This window comes from Callorhinus ursinus, unplaced genomic scaffold (assembly GCF_003265705.2).
Source record: "Callorhinus ursinus isolate GAN/ISIS: 27379988/994484 unplaced genomic scaffold, GSC_fseal_2.0 scaffold31, whole genome shotgun sequence".
NCBI lineage: Eukaryota > Metazoa > Chordata > Mammalia > Carnivora > Otariidae > Callorhinus > Callorhinus ursinus.
Window position 1 is genome coordinate 15,631,142 of NW_027397093.1, and position 13,260 is coordinate 15,644,401.

A 13,260-nucleotide genomic window follows, 5' to 3' on the forward strand; every position below is an offset into this window, starting at 1 on the left:
GTAAAACAGTGCCTGCCCTCCAGAAACATCTGTTGAGTCAGGGGACAAGGTACAAAGGCACCAAGAGACCAGTGATATAGGGACAATCCTTGTCGTGGCCCTGCAGCTACCACTGACGCACCAGGCACAGTCTGGGGCCGGTGGCAGAGGTTTGATCTAAGCTTCCCTTCAACCCGGCAAGGAGCTATTATTATCCCTGTTTTGCGAATGGAAAATCAAGGAGCTTAAGAAGTTATGTAACTTGCCCTGGGGACACAGCTTGTTCTGAGCCATGATTCAAAGACAAGTCTGTGGGACGTGATAACCCATCCCTTTTCCACTCTTCCCCACTGATAATGGCCCACGCCAGCAACAGCAAACACATCCCAGGGCAGTGCATGATATCAAGGTGCTCCATGAACGGACCAACAGCTGGGCGTCATGACCAGCACATGCAGGAGGAGATCACGGGCCCTCACCCCAGACGTGTGTGGCCTGGGGATACCTGACTCTTGACCATGACTCCCTGACCCCAGAAAGCTCATTGCCCTTTTCTGTGGCCCCTTACCTATTCTCACAGATTTATATAAGATTGGGTTTGACCTCTCCCTGTTTATCAGTTGAACATATGAGGCACACAGAGATGAGACCCCCCGCTGGGTAGTGGCCCAGCTGAGACTGTACATCCCAACATTGTCATTCCAATACCCCATCTGCATCCGCTTCCTAAGGGCTCACTGGAGAGTTGAGACTCCCCAAGCCTTCCTCCTCTTATTCTAGTCGGCTATGTCAGGGGTGCTAGGCGTGGTCCCCAGACCACCAGCATCCATCTCCGTCACCCAGGAAGCTATTAGAAATGCAAATCTGATTAAGGAATTCTGGGGTGGGGTCCAGCAATCTGTGTCTAACAAGCCCTCCAGTGGATTCCCATGCAACCAAGTCTGAGAACTAAGGAGTAAAAACCGTTCTGCTGCCTTGTGCCGTGCCCACGTCAAGTGCAAAATCAAGGCTGCTGCATTTACGAGTTCTCTGCCTCACATTTCCACCTCACTGTGCAAAAAAAGGAAAAAAACAAAACAAGAAGACTCCTACTGATCTCTCCTGTTCCCAGCCTGACTCCTTGAACATGCCCACATTCCCCAGCCCCAAACCCAAATCCTGCCCAGCTTCTTCCCTCCCCGGCATGAACCTTACCTCTTCCAATTTAGTCTGTCTGCAGGGAAAAGAAAACGTTAGGCCAAGGGGCAATTTCTTATGCTTCAACCCTTTCGTCTTCATGAAATCTGCCAGACAGTCAGCTACGTAGTCAAACAGCTAGAGAGAAGAGAAGTACAGGATGCTGCGCTAAGGCATGGTCACTTGTAAACTTGATGCCAAGGCCATGCCCCATCCCCTGCTTCATAAGAGCCCCTGCCCGATACCTCTGAGCCATTCCCTTGGATAATTTCGTTGGGTGTTGGATAGAACTGACTCTCCATCTGGACATTTCTTTTCCCCTCTTCAGAGACTTGCACCTTCAAGACACGAAACTTGGACCCTCCAAGATCCAGGGAAAGAAATTCCCCATTTTCTATGAAAAAAGAAACAAACAAAAAAGTTATCACTTATGGAAGGCTGTTCTATGGCCAGCTTAGCTTTAGAAGTTGGGGCATGGCCCAAATCTGCCCACCAGGCCATGCTGGAGGGCGTAAACATGGAGAAGGCAAATATAAACCTACTTCAGGCAGGTGGTATCAGACACGGGCCTCGAGGGTGGAGCCGAGTCCAGCATGCCACAACCAGGCTGAAGGAGCTGATACTCCAAGTGCGGGCAAAGTGCCGGGAAGGCAGGAGGAAAAGGCAGGGAGGCGGGCAAGGAAGGGAACCGAGCCCCATACAAGCCTCAGTCTCTTGGACAGACAGAAAACACTCCAGGAGGGAAAAGAGGGACCAAAGGATGGCCCCTACGGAGCCAAGAATCTTCATATTTGGGGCCAGACCCAGCCCCGTGCAAGACCGATGCTATTAATAAAAAGGTGGATATGACACATGTGTTAAGGTGAGGCAGCCCACTTCAGTGACTTCAACTCAGGATCCAGCCAGGATTCCTGCCAGGATGCCTGCCAGTCTTCTGCATTGGCCACAGATACAGGATAAGAATGCAGGTGTGCATACCCGTAAACCAACAAGCCTTTGTATAGAATTATCTGTGCCTGAAAAGTGGCAACAGGTACCAGGCATGCTTCATGATATACGCCCAAAGCACATGTGAGTGAAATTCCAGGACCACAAGTCTGGCCCCCCAGTGGCCTTGTTTTGTACCACGTGACCCTAGATATAGCTGCATGCAGATAAGGGACCAGCTGGCCATTCAGATTTACTCCGTGTAGTGTGAAATAAAACAGTGAGAAATTGCTAGTTCATGGTAAAGACTGAAGTGGAAGCATCCCCCAAACCAGAGGTCAGCTGGGTAGCCAAGGTGGCCCCATGTATGTAGGCTGAAACCACAGAGGAAGACCTGAGTCCCACCCAGTCCCCTTGTGGCCTGAGAGGACCACAGCTCCTGCCCTCGGAGTCCCAAAGGACCCTACGTGTCCCCCTTTGTGCTCTCCATGTTCTTGTACAACAGACCTCCTTTCCTGACCTGGCTTGACTGAGTTCTATGCTCCTGGCAATCAAAGAGCTAGAGACGGTGCTCTGCAAACTTGAATGCGCATGTGAACCTCCCAAGAATTTTAACATGCAGATTGTGATTCAGTGGAGGTGGGGTCTGAGATTTTGGTGTGTGTGTGGTTTTTTTTTTTTAGTTTATTTATTTATTTATTTCTCTATTTATTTAAGTCCATCTCTACAGGGGCTTGAACTCATGACCCCAAGATCAAGCATGCTAGCAGGGTACCCCGGAGATTTTGTATTTCTAAACAGGTTCCCAGGTACTGCTGCTGCTGGTCTGTGGACCACAGTCAGAGTAGCACGGGCCTTAGTCATTTCCAGACCCAGCTAGCAGGATCTTTTGTTTTTGTGGAGCTTATCTGGAAAGCAAGATTCTTATCTCCCTAGATCTGCCCCCAAAGAAGCCTGATGGAGCCATTTCTTATTCAGGAAGGGAATCCAGGGACCTAATATTGTGCAACTTTTGTTAGCATTCATCACATACCAAGCAAGAGATGCTTTCACAGATGTTATCTTGTTGAGCAGGAAATAGGGTAGATCACACAGTCCATGTACGAACATTTACTGAGCGCAACTCTGTGCCAAATAGCAGGCCAAGTGCTAGGGAAGCACAGGGAGCCCTATCTAAACCCCAGGGGAGGCGGGACTGAGATGAGTGCAGAAGAACTCGAGGGAGGGAGGCAGCCAGAGCAGGTCCCAGGGAGAGGAACGGAGCCAAGGAAGGAGCTCACATAGGGAGGGCAGGGTCTGCTTTTGGAGGAAGGAGGGAGGTGTGACAGAAATGAGGCTAGCAGGTAGTCTCTGGATAAACTAGGAAGGATTTGGGAAAACTGGCCCACACCAAAGAGCTTGAGCTTTCTCCAGAAGGTGAGGGGGAGCCACAGAAAGATTTTAAGCAAGGGAGTGCCAAGTTCTGATTGAGATTTGGGGAAAATGCCTCTGGCACCAATCTGGATGGACTGGAGGATTTTCATAAAAGAGGAGGTTCCTGTGCTGCAATTCAGGTTGGAGGTGAGGCAGCCCACTTCAGTGACTGTGAACCCTCGTGCAGTGTAGCACGGAGTCATTCCTTCCTCTGGCCTCTGGCACCACTGTCAGTGTGCAATCACCTGGCTTCACCAGTGGACTCAATACTCGATTTCCTGTAAACCAGGTGTGATCCTTTCTGTGACTTTGACCCCAGAGAAAGGACTCACTGGACCCTGAGGGAAGCAGGACCTGCCCAGCAGAGGCAACAGTGGCAGAAGGACCGTCAGGATCTCTACAGCGATTATTAAGATTATTATGACCTTCGTCATGGGGACAGAACGTACAACATGGTGACTACAGTTAAGAATAACACGTTGCATATTTGAAAATTGCTAAGAGGGTAGATCTTAAAAGTTCTCATCGGAAGAAAGAAGAAATTTGTAACTATGTGTGTTGCCGAACGTTATTGTGGTGACCACTTCATGATACGTACAAACATCAAATCATGTTTACACCTGAAACTAATATAATGTTATGTCAATTATATCTCCATAAAAATTTTTTTTAAATAATAAAAAGATAATGATCCACCTCTGTAGATAATCCTCCTGTGACCTTTCAGGGGCTCCAAGGTTTCCTTCTCCTCATCCGTCCCCAGGGCAAATGCCCCTGCTCCTACCCATTCCCTAGTGGAGTGTCTCCCAAAGATGCACAGTGACTGACTGTGCCGATTCCTGGAAATTCAGAATCTCCAGGGGGAGAGATCTAAGAAACCATATGTTTAGGAATTGCTCTAAGTGAGTCTTATACTAGGGGGCGAGCAAGGGACCCCTGTCCTAGGGCAGACCCCGGGGCCCATCAGCCGACCACATCAGGGCTCCCTGGGCGCCCCTTCAAGGCCCCCCCCTCAGTAGCAGCAGCTGGAGTCAGGCCTCCAGAACCAGAGTCCCCCTCACAAGCATGCGATGGGCACCTCCGGTTCCCCTTCCTTTGTGGCTGGTAGAGGGTAAGGCACACTTCTCAGGCACTTTGTAAGAACAGTCGATTGCAGCTCCCTGACAGAAAGGCTCTACCAGTTTACCTCCTCTCATAGGTTTGGATGAGAGGACAGAGAGTAGGTGAACTCGGTATTTCTCTGGAAACTGCATACGTTTTTGAAATGGAAGCCCCAACAGATTGGTAGCATTTGTTTGCTTTTGTTAGTGACCATGAAATTACACCACTAGCTCACAGGAACTACGGAAGACTTGGGGCAATATTTTGGGAAATTTTAAAGCATTCCTTCCACATGACTTCATCTGATCCTAACAGCCCTGATCTTTTTACTGATGCGGACAGGAGTGCAGTGGTCCTGGGACTTACCCAGGCCCCCTGGCTGCAGGGACTCTGGGCTCCGAGACCTCACTGCAACAGGCTCACTGGTGAGATTTATTATGTGAGGAGATGTGAGATATTATGTGATGATATTTATTACGTGAGGAGACCGTGAGGAAAGGAGGTGGTGCCTCCTGGCCTGAGGAGGGTTATTCTAAAATTTGGTCCATTTCACTTCCAAACCTTCCTGAAGCAGCCAGGGCCAGGAAGACTCGTCCAGTCCAGTATTCTCCAGACCCTCACAGGCACTTTCCCTTGCTTCTGGGGACACACCTCTGCAGGAGGAGCCAAAGCACAGGAAGCCAGGAGGACTTTGCCCTGGTGCCCCCTCCCCCCGACACACCCATGACTCAGGTGCTTACTCTGAATGGCCCTGGATGACCTGTCAAGGACCACAGTCCCTCGGCACTCTCATAGAGCAGTGCCTGGAACTCAAGCAGATTTCAAAGCAGGACTGTCTCTCTCCAAAGCTTATGTCCCTCCAGGGTGGACATAGCCCACCCTGTCACGCACCCACCAGTGAGGGAAGAGGCTTCCCCCATCACAGTTCCCGGGGACCCCTTGAATGGTAGAAGCTACTTTGACCCCGCCATTGGCCCAGAGGGGCCAGAACCTAGCTGATCTAATCAAAGTCCCTGAGAGCTCCCCAGACTTCAGCCCCTGCTTCTTCAAGGGCCCCAAAGCCCCCACTGGAGCTTGCTCAGAGCACTGGGACCCTGACATTGGTCCTCCGTGTTCTCATCTGACCTGGGCACAACAGTTACACCTCAGGGTTCTTATGGGGATTATGTGAGGCAGTGAGTTCCTAACACCCCTGACCACAGCAGGTGCCTTGCAGATACCACTTCCTGTCCCTCCTCTGGCTCTGCCCAGAGGCTGAGAATGGAGGAATTGGATCGAACCTCCTGGATTCCATCCATAAAGGTCTCTAGGCTGTGGTCAGCAAAGTAATCATTCCCCAGAGATGCCCACATCCTAATCCCCAGACCCATGAGTATGTTAGTCAACATGGCAAGGGAACATTACGTTACAGATGGAATTGAAATTGCTCATCAGGTGACCCTGAGGTTAAGAGATTATGCTGGATTATTTGGGTATGCCTAATGTACTCACAAGGTCTTTAAATGTGAAAGAGGGAAGCAGAAGGGTCAGGGTCAGAGGGAAATTTAAAGATGCTATCTGGCTGGTTTGGAGATAAAAAGGGGCATGAACCAAGGAATACAGGTGGCCTCTGGAAGCTGGAAAACACAAGGCCAGAGATTCTACCCTAGAGCTTCCAGAAGGAATGCAGCCCTGCGGACACCGTGATTATAGCCCCGCGAGACTCATTTCAAACTTCTGAACTTCAGGACTGTGAGAGAATAAATTTGTGTGGTTTTAAGCAGCTAAGTTTATGGTAACTTATTACAGCAACAATAGAAAACAAATACAGAGGCCAGCTCTCTCATTTCACAGATAAAGAAACTAAAGCTAAACATTTTGCCAAAGGTCACTGAGAAATGGCAGAGCTGGGCCTAGAGCCCAGGTTTTTTGAATTATCGTTTACTCTTCCTTCCACCACATCATGTTGTCTTCCCTTACTTACTACCTTGGGCCTGGAATCTAGGAACTTAGGCATGAAATACCATGTATTATCTATTTGGCAAATATTTCAGGGCCTAGCAGGCATCAAGCACCATGCTAGGTGCTCAGAACAACGTGGTGAAGAAGACACAGGCCCTGTCCTCATGGAGCATCAGCCCAGTAGGGAAACTCACACACAGCAGGTGTCAGGACAAGCACCTAACCCAGCATGGGAAAGCCTCCTTCATGGAGGCGGTGACCTCTGCCCTGAGACTGAAAAGCTAAGTTGGTGTTCATGAGGGGAAGAATGTTGGGATGCTCCAGCAAGTAAACAGACAAAATGTGTGGGGCCAAGGCACACAGAGAAAAAGCAGGGTACATTTGAACTTTGGCTCAAAACTTTTGGTATTGAGTGGACTGGAGCATAGGGAGTTCGCACAGAAGGTGGGAGAGTATGCACAGAAGGTGGGAGAGATAAGCCAGGGTACAGGAGCAGACTCCGGGTACCCGTCAGCCAAGAAGAAAGCAGGGGGATCAGGGTCCCTGGCAGCCCCTAGCCCCACTCACCTGAGCCATCTGGAATGGCTCTGACAAAGGTGGGCAGCATCTTCACAGATGCTGTGGGGTTGGTGTCCTTCCCCAGACCCTTCTGCATTTCAGCCTGGAAGCGAGCCATGATGTCCAAAAGGGTCTCATCGGAGAGCCGCATGTGATACAGGAACCTGTCCACCTGCAACAGACGCCAGGGTGACCAGGGATGCCTGCTGGGCAGCGGCGGGGGGAGGGGGGGGCGGGGGTTGTGCTTCTGTCAAGGCTATAAATTCCCACTGCCATCACAAAGCTATTTTTCTGACTCTGGGGATAGCTTCATGATGTGGAATCCCAAAGATTCCTCTCCTGACCCCTCACCAAGCTGGAGACCAGATGGGGAGTTGGAAGAATAGAATGGAATGGAAGTTTGGGAGATAGGAATTTATACTTCTGAAGGGCAAGATCTCAGGAAGAAAGGAGTCTCCCATTTTTCTGATGGGGCAATAGAGGGGCAAAAGTGACAAGGATTTAGGGTTTCTAATTCCTAGTTCAGGGACTGCACCATCGTCCCATTGCCTCTCCACTGCAAAAGACTAGCTAGAGCTTGAACCTTAAATTCCTAAGCAGAGAACCTTTCTTTTCCAACGACGACCATATATACCCAGAATTGTTTCCCTTTGTTTATGGGCTACTAGGAAGCTCAGGGCTAAATACAGTTTCCAACAGCAACCTGTAAATTCTAGTTCTTTAAATTTTCATTCTAACTGAGGTTGTTTTAATTAAGATGAAGTTTAATTTTTAAAGCCAGCTCAAATTGCTGCTGGAAATGAGTGGATGGACACTCAAGTAACCAGGAAATTGGGGCAAAGGACCACTGCCCTAATGGAGGGAAGTTATAAAAATCACTATGGCTATCTATGCTCAGTCCACTTGAAGGTAGTGTGTCATATCAGAAATAGCAGAGGGGCGCCTGGTGGCTCAGTTGGTTAAGCGACTGCCTTCGGCTCAGGTCATGATCTCAGGGTCCTGGGATCGAGCCCCGCATCGGGCTCCCTGCTCGGCAGGAAGCCTGCTTCTCCCTCTCCCACTCCCCCTGCTTGTGTTCCCTCTCTCGCTGTGTCTCTCTCTGTCAAATAAATAAAATCTTTAAAAAAAAAAAAAAAAAGAAATGGCAGAACAGCATCCTCCTCATGCTAATGTTAATCATTTGGAGTGGCAGCCTGGATTCCCAGGGCTCGTTGGAATGGATTATTGAGGGGGGCAGGAGCAGGGACAGTGGCATAGATGCCCTGTATTTGCCCCTCCTGCTTTATACATATACTGAGCAGCTTCTCTACCCATCCAGGTCACAAGGAGACTTGATCCCAGCACATTCCTGGAGGAATCACTCTCCCACACTTTTCTCTAAAGCTAAGAACATCTGCGGAAGTCTACAGAGTGCTTTTACATACGTCACCTCATTTAATCTCCCTGACGTTGCTTTGAGGCAGCCCGGTGAGGCCAGAGTTCTTGCTTCTGACTGAGAGGTAAGGACCCCAAGGCCCAGAGCCGTGACGCAGCAGTGGGGCAGCTGTGGGTGAGGGGCACCCTGAGACTGGAATGCCGTCTCCATACTCCTTGCCCCACCACCTGGTTTTGCTTCACAACTCCATGCAGGACGCAGGAGTCCAACAGAGATATTACACCAAAAGTGCAAGGGTAATATGACCTATATCACAGGACAGGTGCCTAGCCATCAGCCAGGCCCGGTGGGCAGGCATCCCAGCTTAATCTAGGGCCAATCTGGAGACCCAAGGCAGTGAAATGACCCATGGCTCCAGGGATGTGGGGGCCAGAGAGAGTCCAGAAAACCGTCAGAGGGCCATTAACAAAAAAAGGACAATTGGGCTTTCAGTGCATTTGAAGAGATAGGAGGGAACCAGGTCATGCTTCATTAAGGGCTTCCTGCTCACCCTGAGTCTGTTTATGACTAATTGGTTGGCACAGCTACAGACATGGAGAAACCCGACGGAAGGGACGTGACCCAAGTAATTGGGACTTGGGGAAGGGTGAGGTGTGCTACACACCCCCCGAGCATAGAGAACTTCTCCAGCACCCCCAGTGTCATCCCTCCCGTAGAAGGCATGGTTTCGCGGCCCTGCTCGGGTCGTTTGCCAGCTACAGTTTAACAGTCATTCAGAACTTTGGGTTCCTGCTCCCGCTGTTGCACTAAGTTAAAGCCATGACAGAAAGAATGTCCACCTAGCAAGTTCCTTGTTTATCCGCTGTACCTCCCACAGGCCCTGGTACGGTAGCTCGAAGGGAAGAATGAAACACATGTTGGGGCAAAAAAAAAAAAAAGCTCTATTTTAAATCCAACCCGGTGATCTGGGGCCTGTGTAGCCAGACACATTCTTTGCAGGCACTAAGGGAGGGTGTTTGAGTTGCAGAAAACCACGCACACTTTTGGAAAGACTCTGAAACCATAAAGCAGGACATCTTCTAAACAAAAGAGCCAACGAGCAGCACATGTAACATAGGAAGAGCAAATTCAAAACTGTAGGCTCAGACCTGCTGAATGACAGAATATGGGGGCCAGAAGTGACTTTGGAGAACGCTTAGTCCAAAGGTCCCATATGAATAGAGAACCATAAAAAGTTTCACCTCTTTGACCCAGTGATTTCAGTTCTGGGAATCTAACCTTATAATAATCCCAAAGATGGGGAACATTAAACACATTCCTCTGTTTTTCAAAGCAATATCTTAATTGTTAAAAATGTTTTTGAAAGGAGCCAAGTTATGATGAGCACTGGATGCTGTATGTAAGTGATGAATCCCTGAATTCTACTCCTGAAACCAATATTGCGCTATATGTTAACTAACTAGAATTTAAATAAAAATTTGGGGGAAAAAAGTAGCTGAAGAGAGAAGAGGTTGAATTATAGTATATCCAACTGGATTGCATACTGGAAGATGTTAGAATGATAATTCTGAAGAAATGGGAGAAGTGTACATAAGTGGTTACAATATAATAATAAGTGAAGGAGACAAAATTTAGAATTGTAGGTATGATACAACTGTAGAAACATACTATAAGGGCTTCCACACACTCTGACAGTGTTTGTGAGAGGGGTGGGATTAAAGGTAACACTTCCCCTTTTCGTAATGTTGACTTACTCAACTGTAAAAAGTACATTTTGAAAACCTAGCCAGTCCTTCTCTTATGAGTGAACAATCTGTAGGTCAGTGACCAGACTCAGCCCAATGTTATCAATAGGTCAAATAATGTCAATATACTGAATTGGAAAAGAAGCTACCAGAGTGGTTTCTCCTTTCTTCCTTCCTCCCTCCCCCTGCTTCCTTCCCATTTTATTTTGTTTTGTCTTAGTTTGAATGTTGGTATAGGGAAATGTAAAAAAAAAAAAATTTTCCAGGGTCTGAAGAGTAACCCTCGCGGCAAATATGGCCCAGGATCCTGACGACTCTGGAAGTAGGAAGCATGGAAACTAAGGAGGGGATGGGCTACCTGACCCAGGAGAGAGAAAGGCTTGTTGTGCCTTTTGACCAGGTGTGTTTTCACCACATGAAAGAGTGCATGAACCCATGTTCTCAGAACCTGTGAGTCATCTAGCAACCCATAAACCAGACACCCATCTTATCTCAGTCACATGTTGCTTAAAGTGGCTACATGGTACTCCTGACTATCCGGACTCCCGCTCACTCTTCAGCTTTCTTGAAGGGGTCAGGGAAGGGTCAACTTCAGGCCTTGACAAAGGCTGACCCTCCTCCCAGAGGACCTGGAACGAATCAGCATCAGCGGAGGCTGCATAACCTCCCTCCTGAGCCTGCACCCTTCCTGATTCTAGGATGTAACAAAAGGCCTAAGAAAATGAAACGAATTTGCAGAACCAAATGTAGTTTCCAAAGGCTCCCCTTTGGGGTTTAGAGAGACACCTCCTTACTAAGCAGGTAATAACAGAAAGTGAATCCTTCAGCAGTGCTGTGTAGGACTTTTCTACCTCCTTAAGAAGCCGGGAGAGGACTCTGTGAATCTAATCAATAAATGAAAATTAAGACAGCTTAAATCAGATTGTTTTATAATATTTTAAGATTTGCTATAACTTCTAACCCAAATCTCTAATGAACAGAATTCCATGAAGGTTTCTCCCAGCAAGCACATGAGGGCTGTTACAGGGCCACGCTCTCTCTCTCTCCCTGTTCGAAAAGCCAGGAGGCATCGTGGCACAATGGAAAGAATGCTAGGGGAGTCAGAGACTTGGGTTTAATCTTCACTCCACTTGAAATACTTGGGTGACCTTGGCTAGGTCTGCCTGCTGAGAGGGCTTCTATTATCTAGAAGTTGAGAGACACCAGCACCCAGGGAGTGGCTAGCAGGGCAGGCTGAGCTCATGCCAGGCCTCCCGGAGACAATGCCAGTGAGCTCCAGTTGAGGCTTGGCAACTGTTAAGCAGCCTGCCTTGGAACATATTTTGTGCAGAGGTTTCTTGAGCAAAGTGACAAACCAATGCACACCAGTAACAGCACATCTTTGGCAAACAGCACATGTCAATAATAAATAGTTCAATTATTGTACATTAAAACCCACACCCCTCTTGGCTCCCATGCTTATATTCCTTAAAGCACATGAAGAATCACGTGAATTACTTTAAAAGTTCTCAAAATTTCTCTCCCCTCCTTTGTAGCCTCTCCTCCCAAATACCCCTTATATCAAACACAATCATCTTCAACCTTTCTGAAGACTCTCATCCCCTCCCATCCCATATCTACCAGGAAGTGCCAAGTGAACGCAAGGCTCGGGACAATGTGTAATGTCCAGCCTGTGGAGGATTCACTTCCTCCCCCACTCCCGTGAGCTCCTTACTGGTCCTTTGCTCCCCGTATCTCTTCTAATAAGCTTTCTTAAATCCTTTTGGATGCAGGCACAGTATCAATTACTTCTGTCAGTGAAGAATGAATCGGGTATCTCTCCGCTTTGTGAGTCCTTACCTTCTTGATCTGATCCTCTTTTAGCTTGCTGCAGTAAAATGCCATCAAGTGTACCGCAAACATTTTTTCCAAGCTTGGTTTCTCTTGAGAGGGGCAGAGATTTCTGTGCAGTGTTTACTCCTGCGTCTCCAGAGAGCTGCCCACGTCCAGTTTAGGCTGGAGGACTCCAGGAACTAGGTGCTACAGATTAAATACTTCCAGGCTGCTTAGAGTTCAATGATTAAACTTCGCCCCCTCTCTCTGGTCCCTCCCTCCGGCGTACACTTGATTGTCTAATAGGAGGCTTGGGATGGTAGCTGAAAGTTGGTGGAGGGGAGGCAGGGGATGGGTCGCTTGACTCTTTGAGAATTGGGTGCCACAAGATCTCGTTGCCAAGCAACACTCTCAAGCTAGGGCTCCACCAAGCCCACTCAGCCGAGGAAAATCTTCTGAGAAGCTGGGCATTAAACAAAGCCAACTTTCAACCAGCTGAGCTGCTCTGCAAATGTCTGGTCTTGGCCTTTTCTCTCCAGTCCTTTTCTTCTCAACACAGGGATGGAACTCCGGACTCCCTGCCCCTCTGCAGCGCTGTCTTAATTAAGACCAAACACTGCCCCGGTCAGGGAGACTTTAGGAATGTTGGGGCAAATCCCTCCCTTTGTGGCAGAGCAGATCTCTTGCCTAACAGCCCATGGTAACGGAAAATAACTGATAAAAATTTATCTATTCCACAATGATAAGCCAGAAAACCTTGACTGCACAGGTGGGGACCCAGGAAAAAATATCCATGAGAGAGGATGAACTGAAGTCATGGGTGCTCACTGGAAAGCTGCTGCTGGAGAGAAAGACTGAAGTCACAGACAGGAAATGTCTCAGGCCAGGAAGACATCTGGTTTACTCACTCATCTCATGCATCATACTTGATGTGGGAAAGACACAGAAAGGGGCCGATGTGTGGGTACAGTAGACCTTGCACTCTTCCCACAGTCATTGGTCAGCTAACAAAATCAATAACAACTACAGTATTAACAAGAGCAGCTACCAAGGATAGAACACGCACTGTTCCCATTTCATAGATGGTGAAACTGAGGCCCAAAAAGGGACAGTGACATACTGAAAATCACAAAGCCTATAAATGGTACAGTGAGGAATCAAACCCAGGAGTTTCATTCCAGGGCCCAGCTCTTAACCGATATATAATATTGCCTCTCTTCTTCCTCTGTGCAA

The 13,260-nt window shown here is 48.3% G+C and overlaps 1 protein-coding gene across 1 annotated transcript in view; it reads right to left on the bottom strand.

The window, feature by feature from the left end:
• The window catches only part of HKDC1 (hexokinase domain containing 1), a 41,824-nt gene extending 29,513 nt beyond the window's left edge, over positions 1-12,311 (bottom strand). Inside the window, exons 1-4 of the mRNA XM_025850228.2 lie at positions 12,055-12,311; positions 7,105-7,267; positions 1,401-1,549; positions 1,174-1,293 (exon numbers count right to left, since the gene is read on the bottom strand). Coding sequence (XP_025706013.2) covers positions 1,174-1,293; positions 1,401-1,549; positions 7,105-7,267; positions 12,055-12,117 — 495 coding nt within the window. The 5' untranslated portion in view covers positions 12,118-12,311. The remainder of the gene's footprint in view (positions 1-1,173; positions 1,294-1,400; positions 1,550-7,104; positions 7,268-12,054) is intronic.
• Positions 12,312-13,260: the final 949 nt, after the last annotated feature.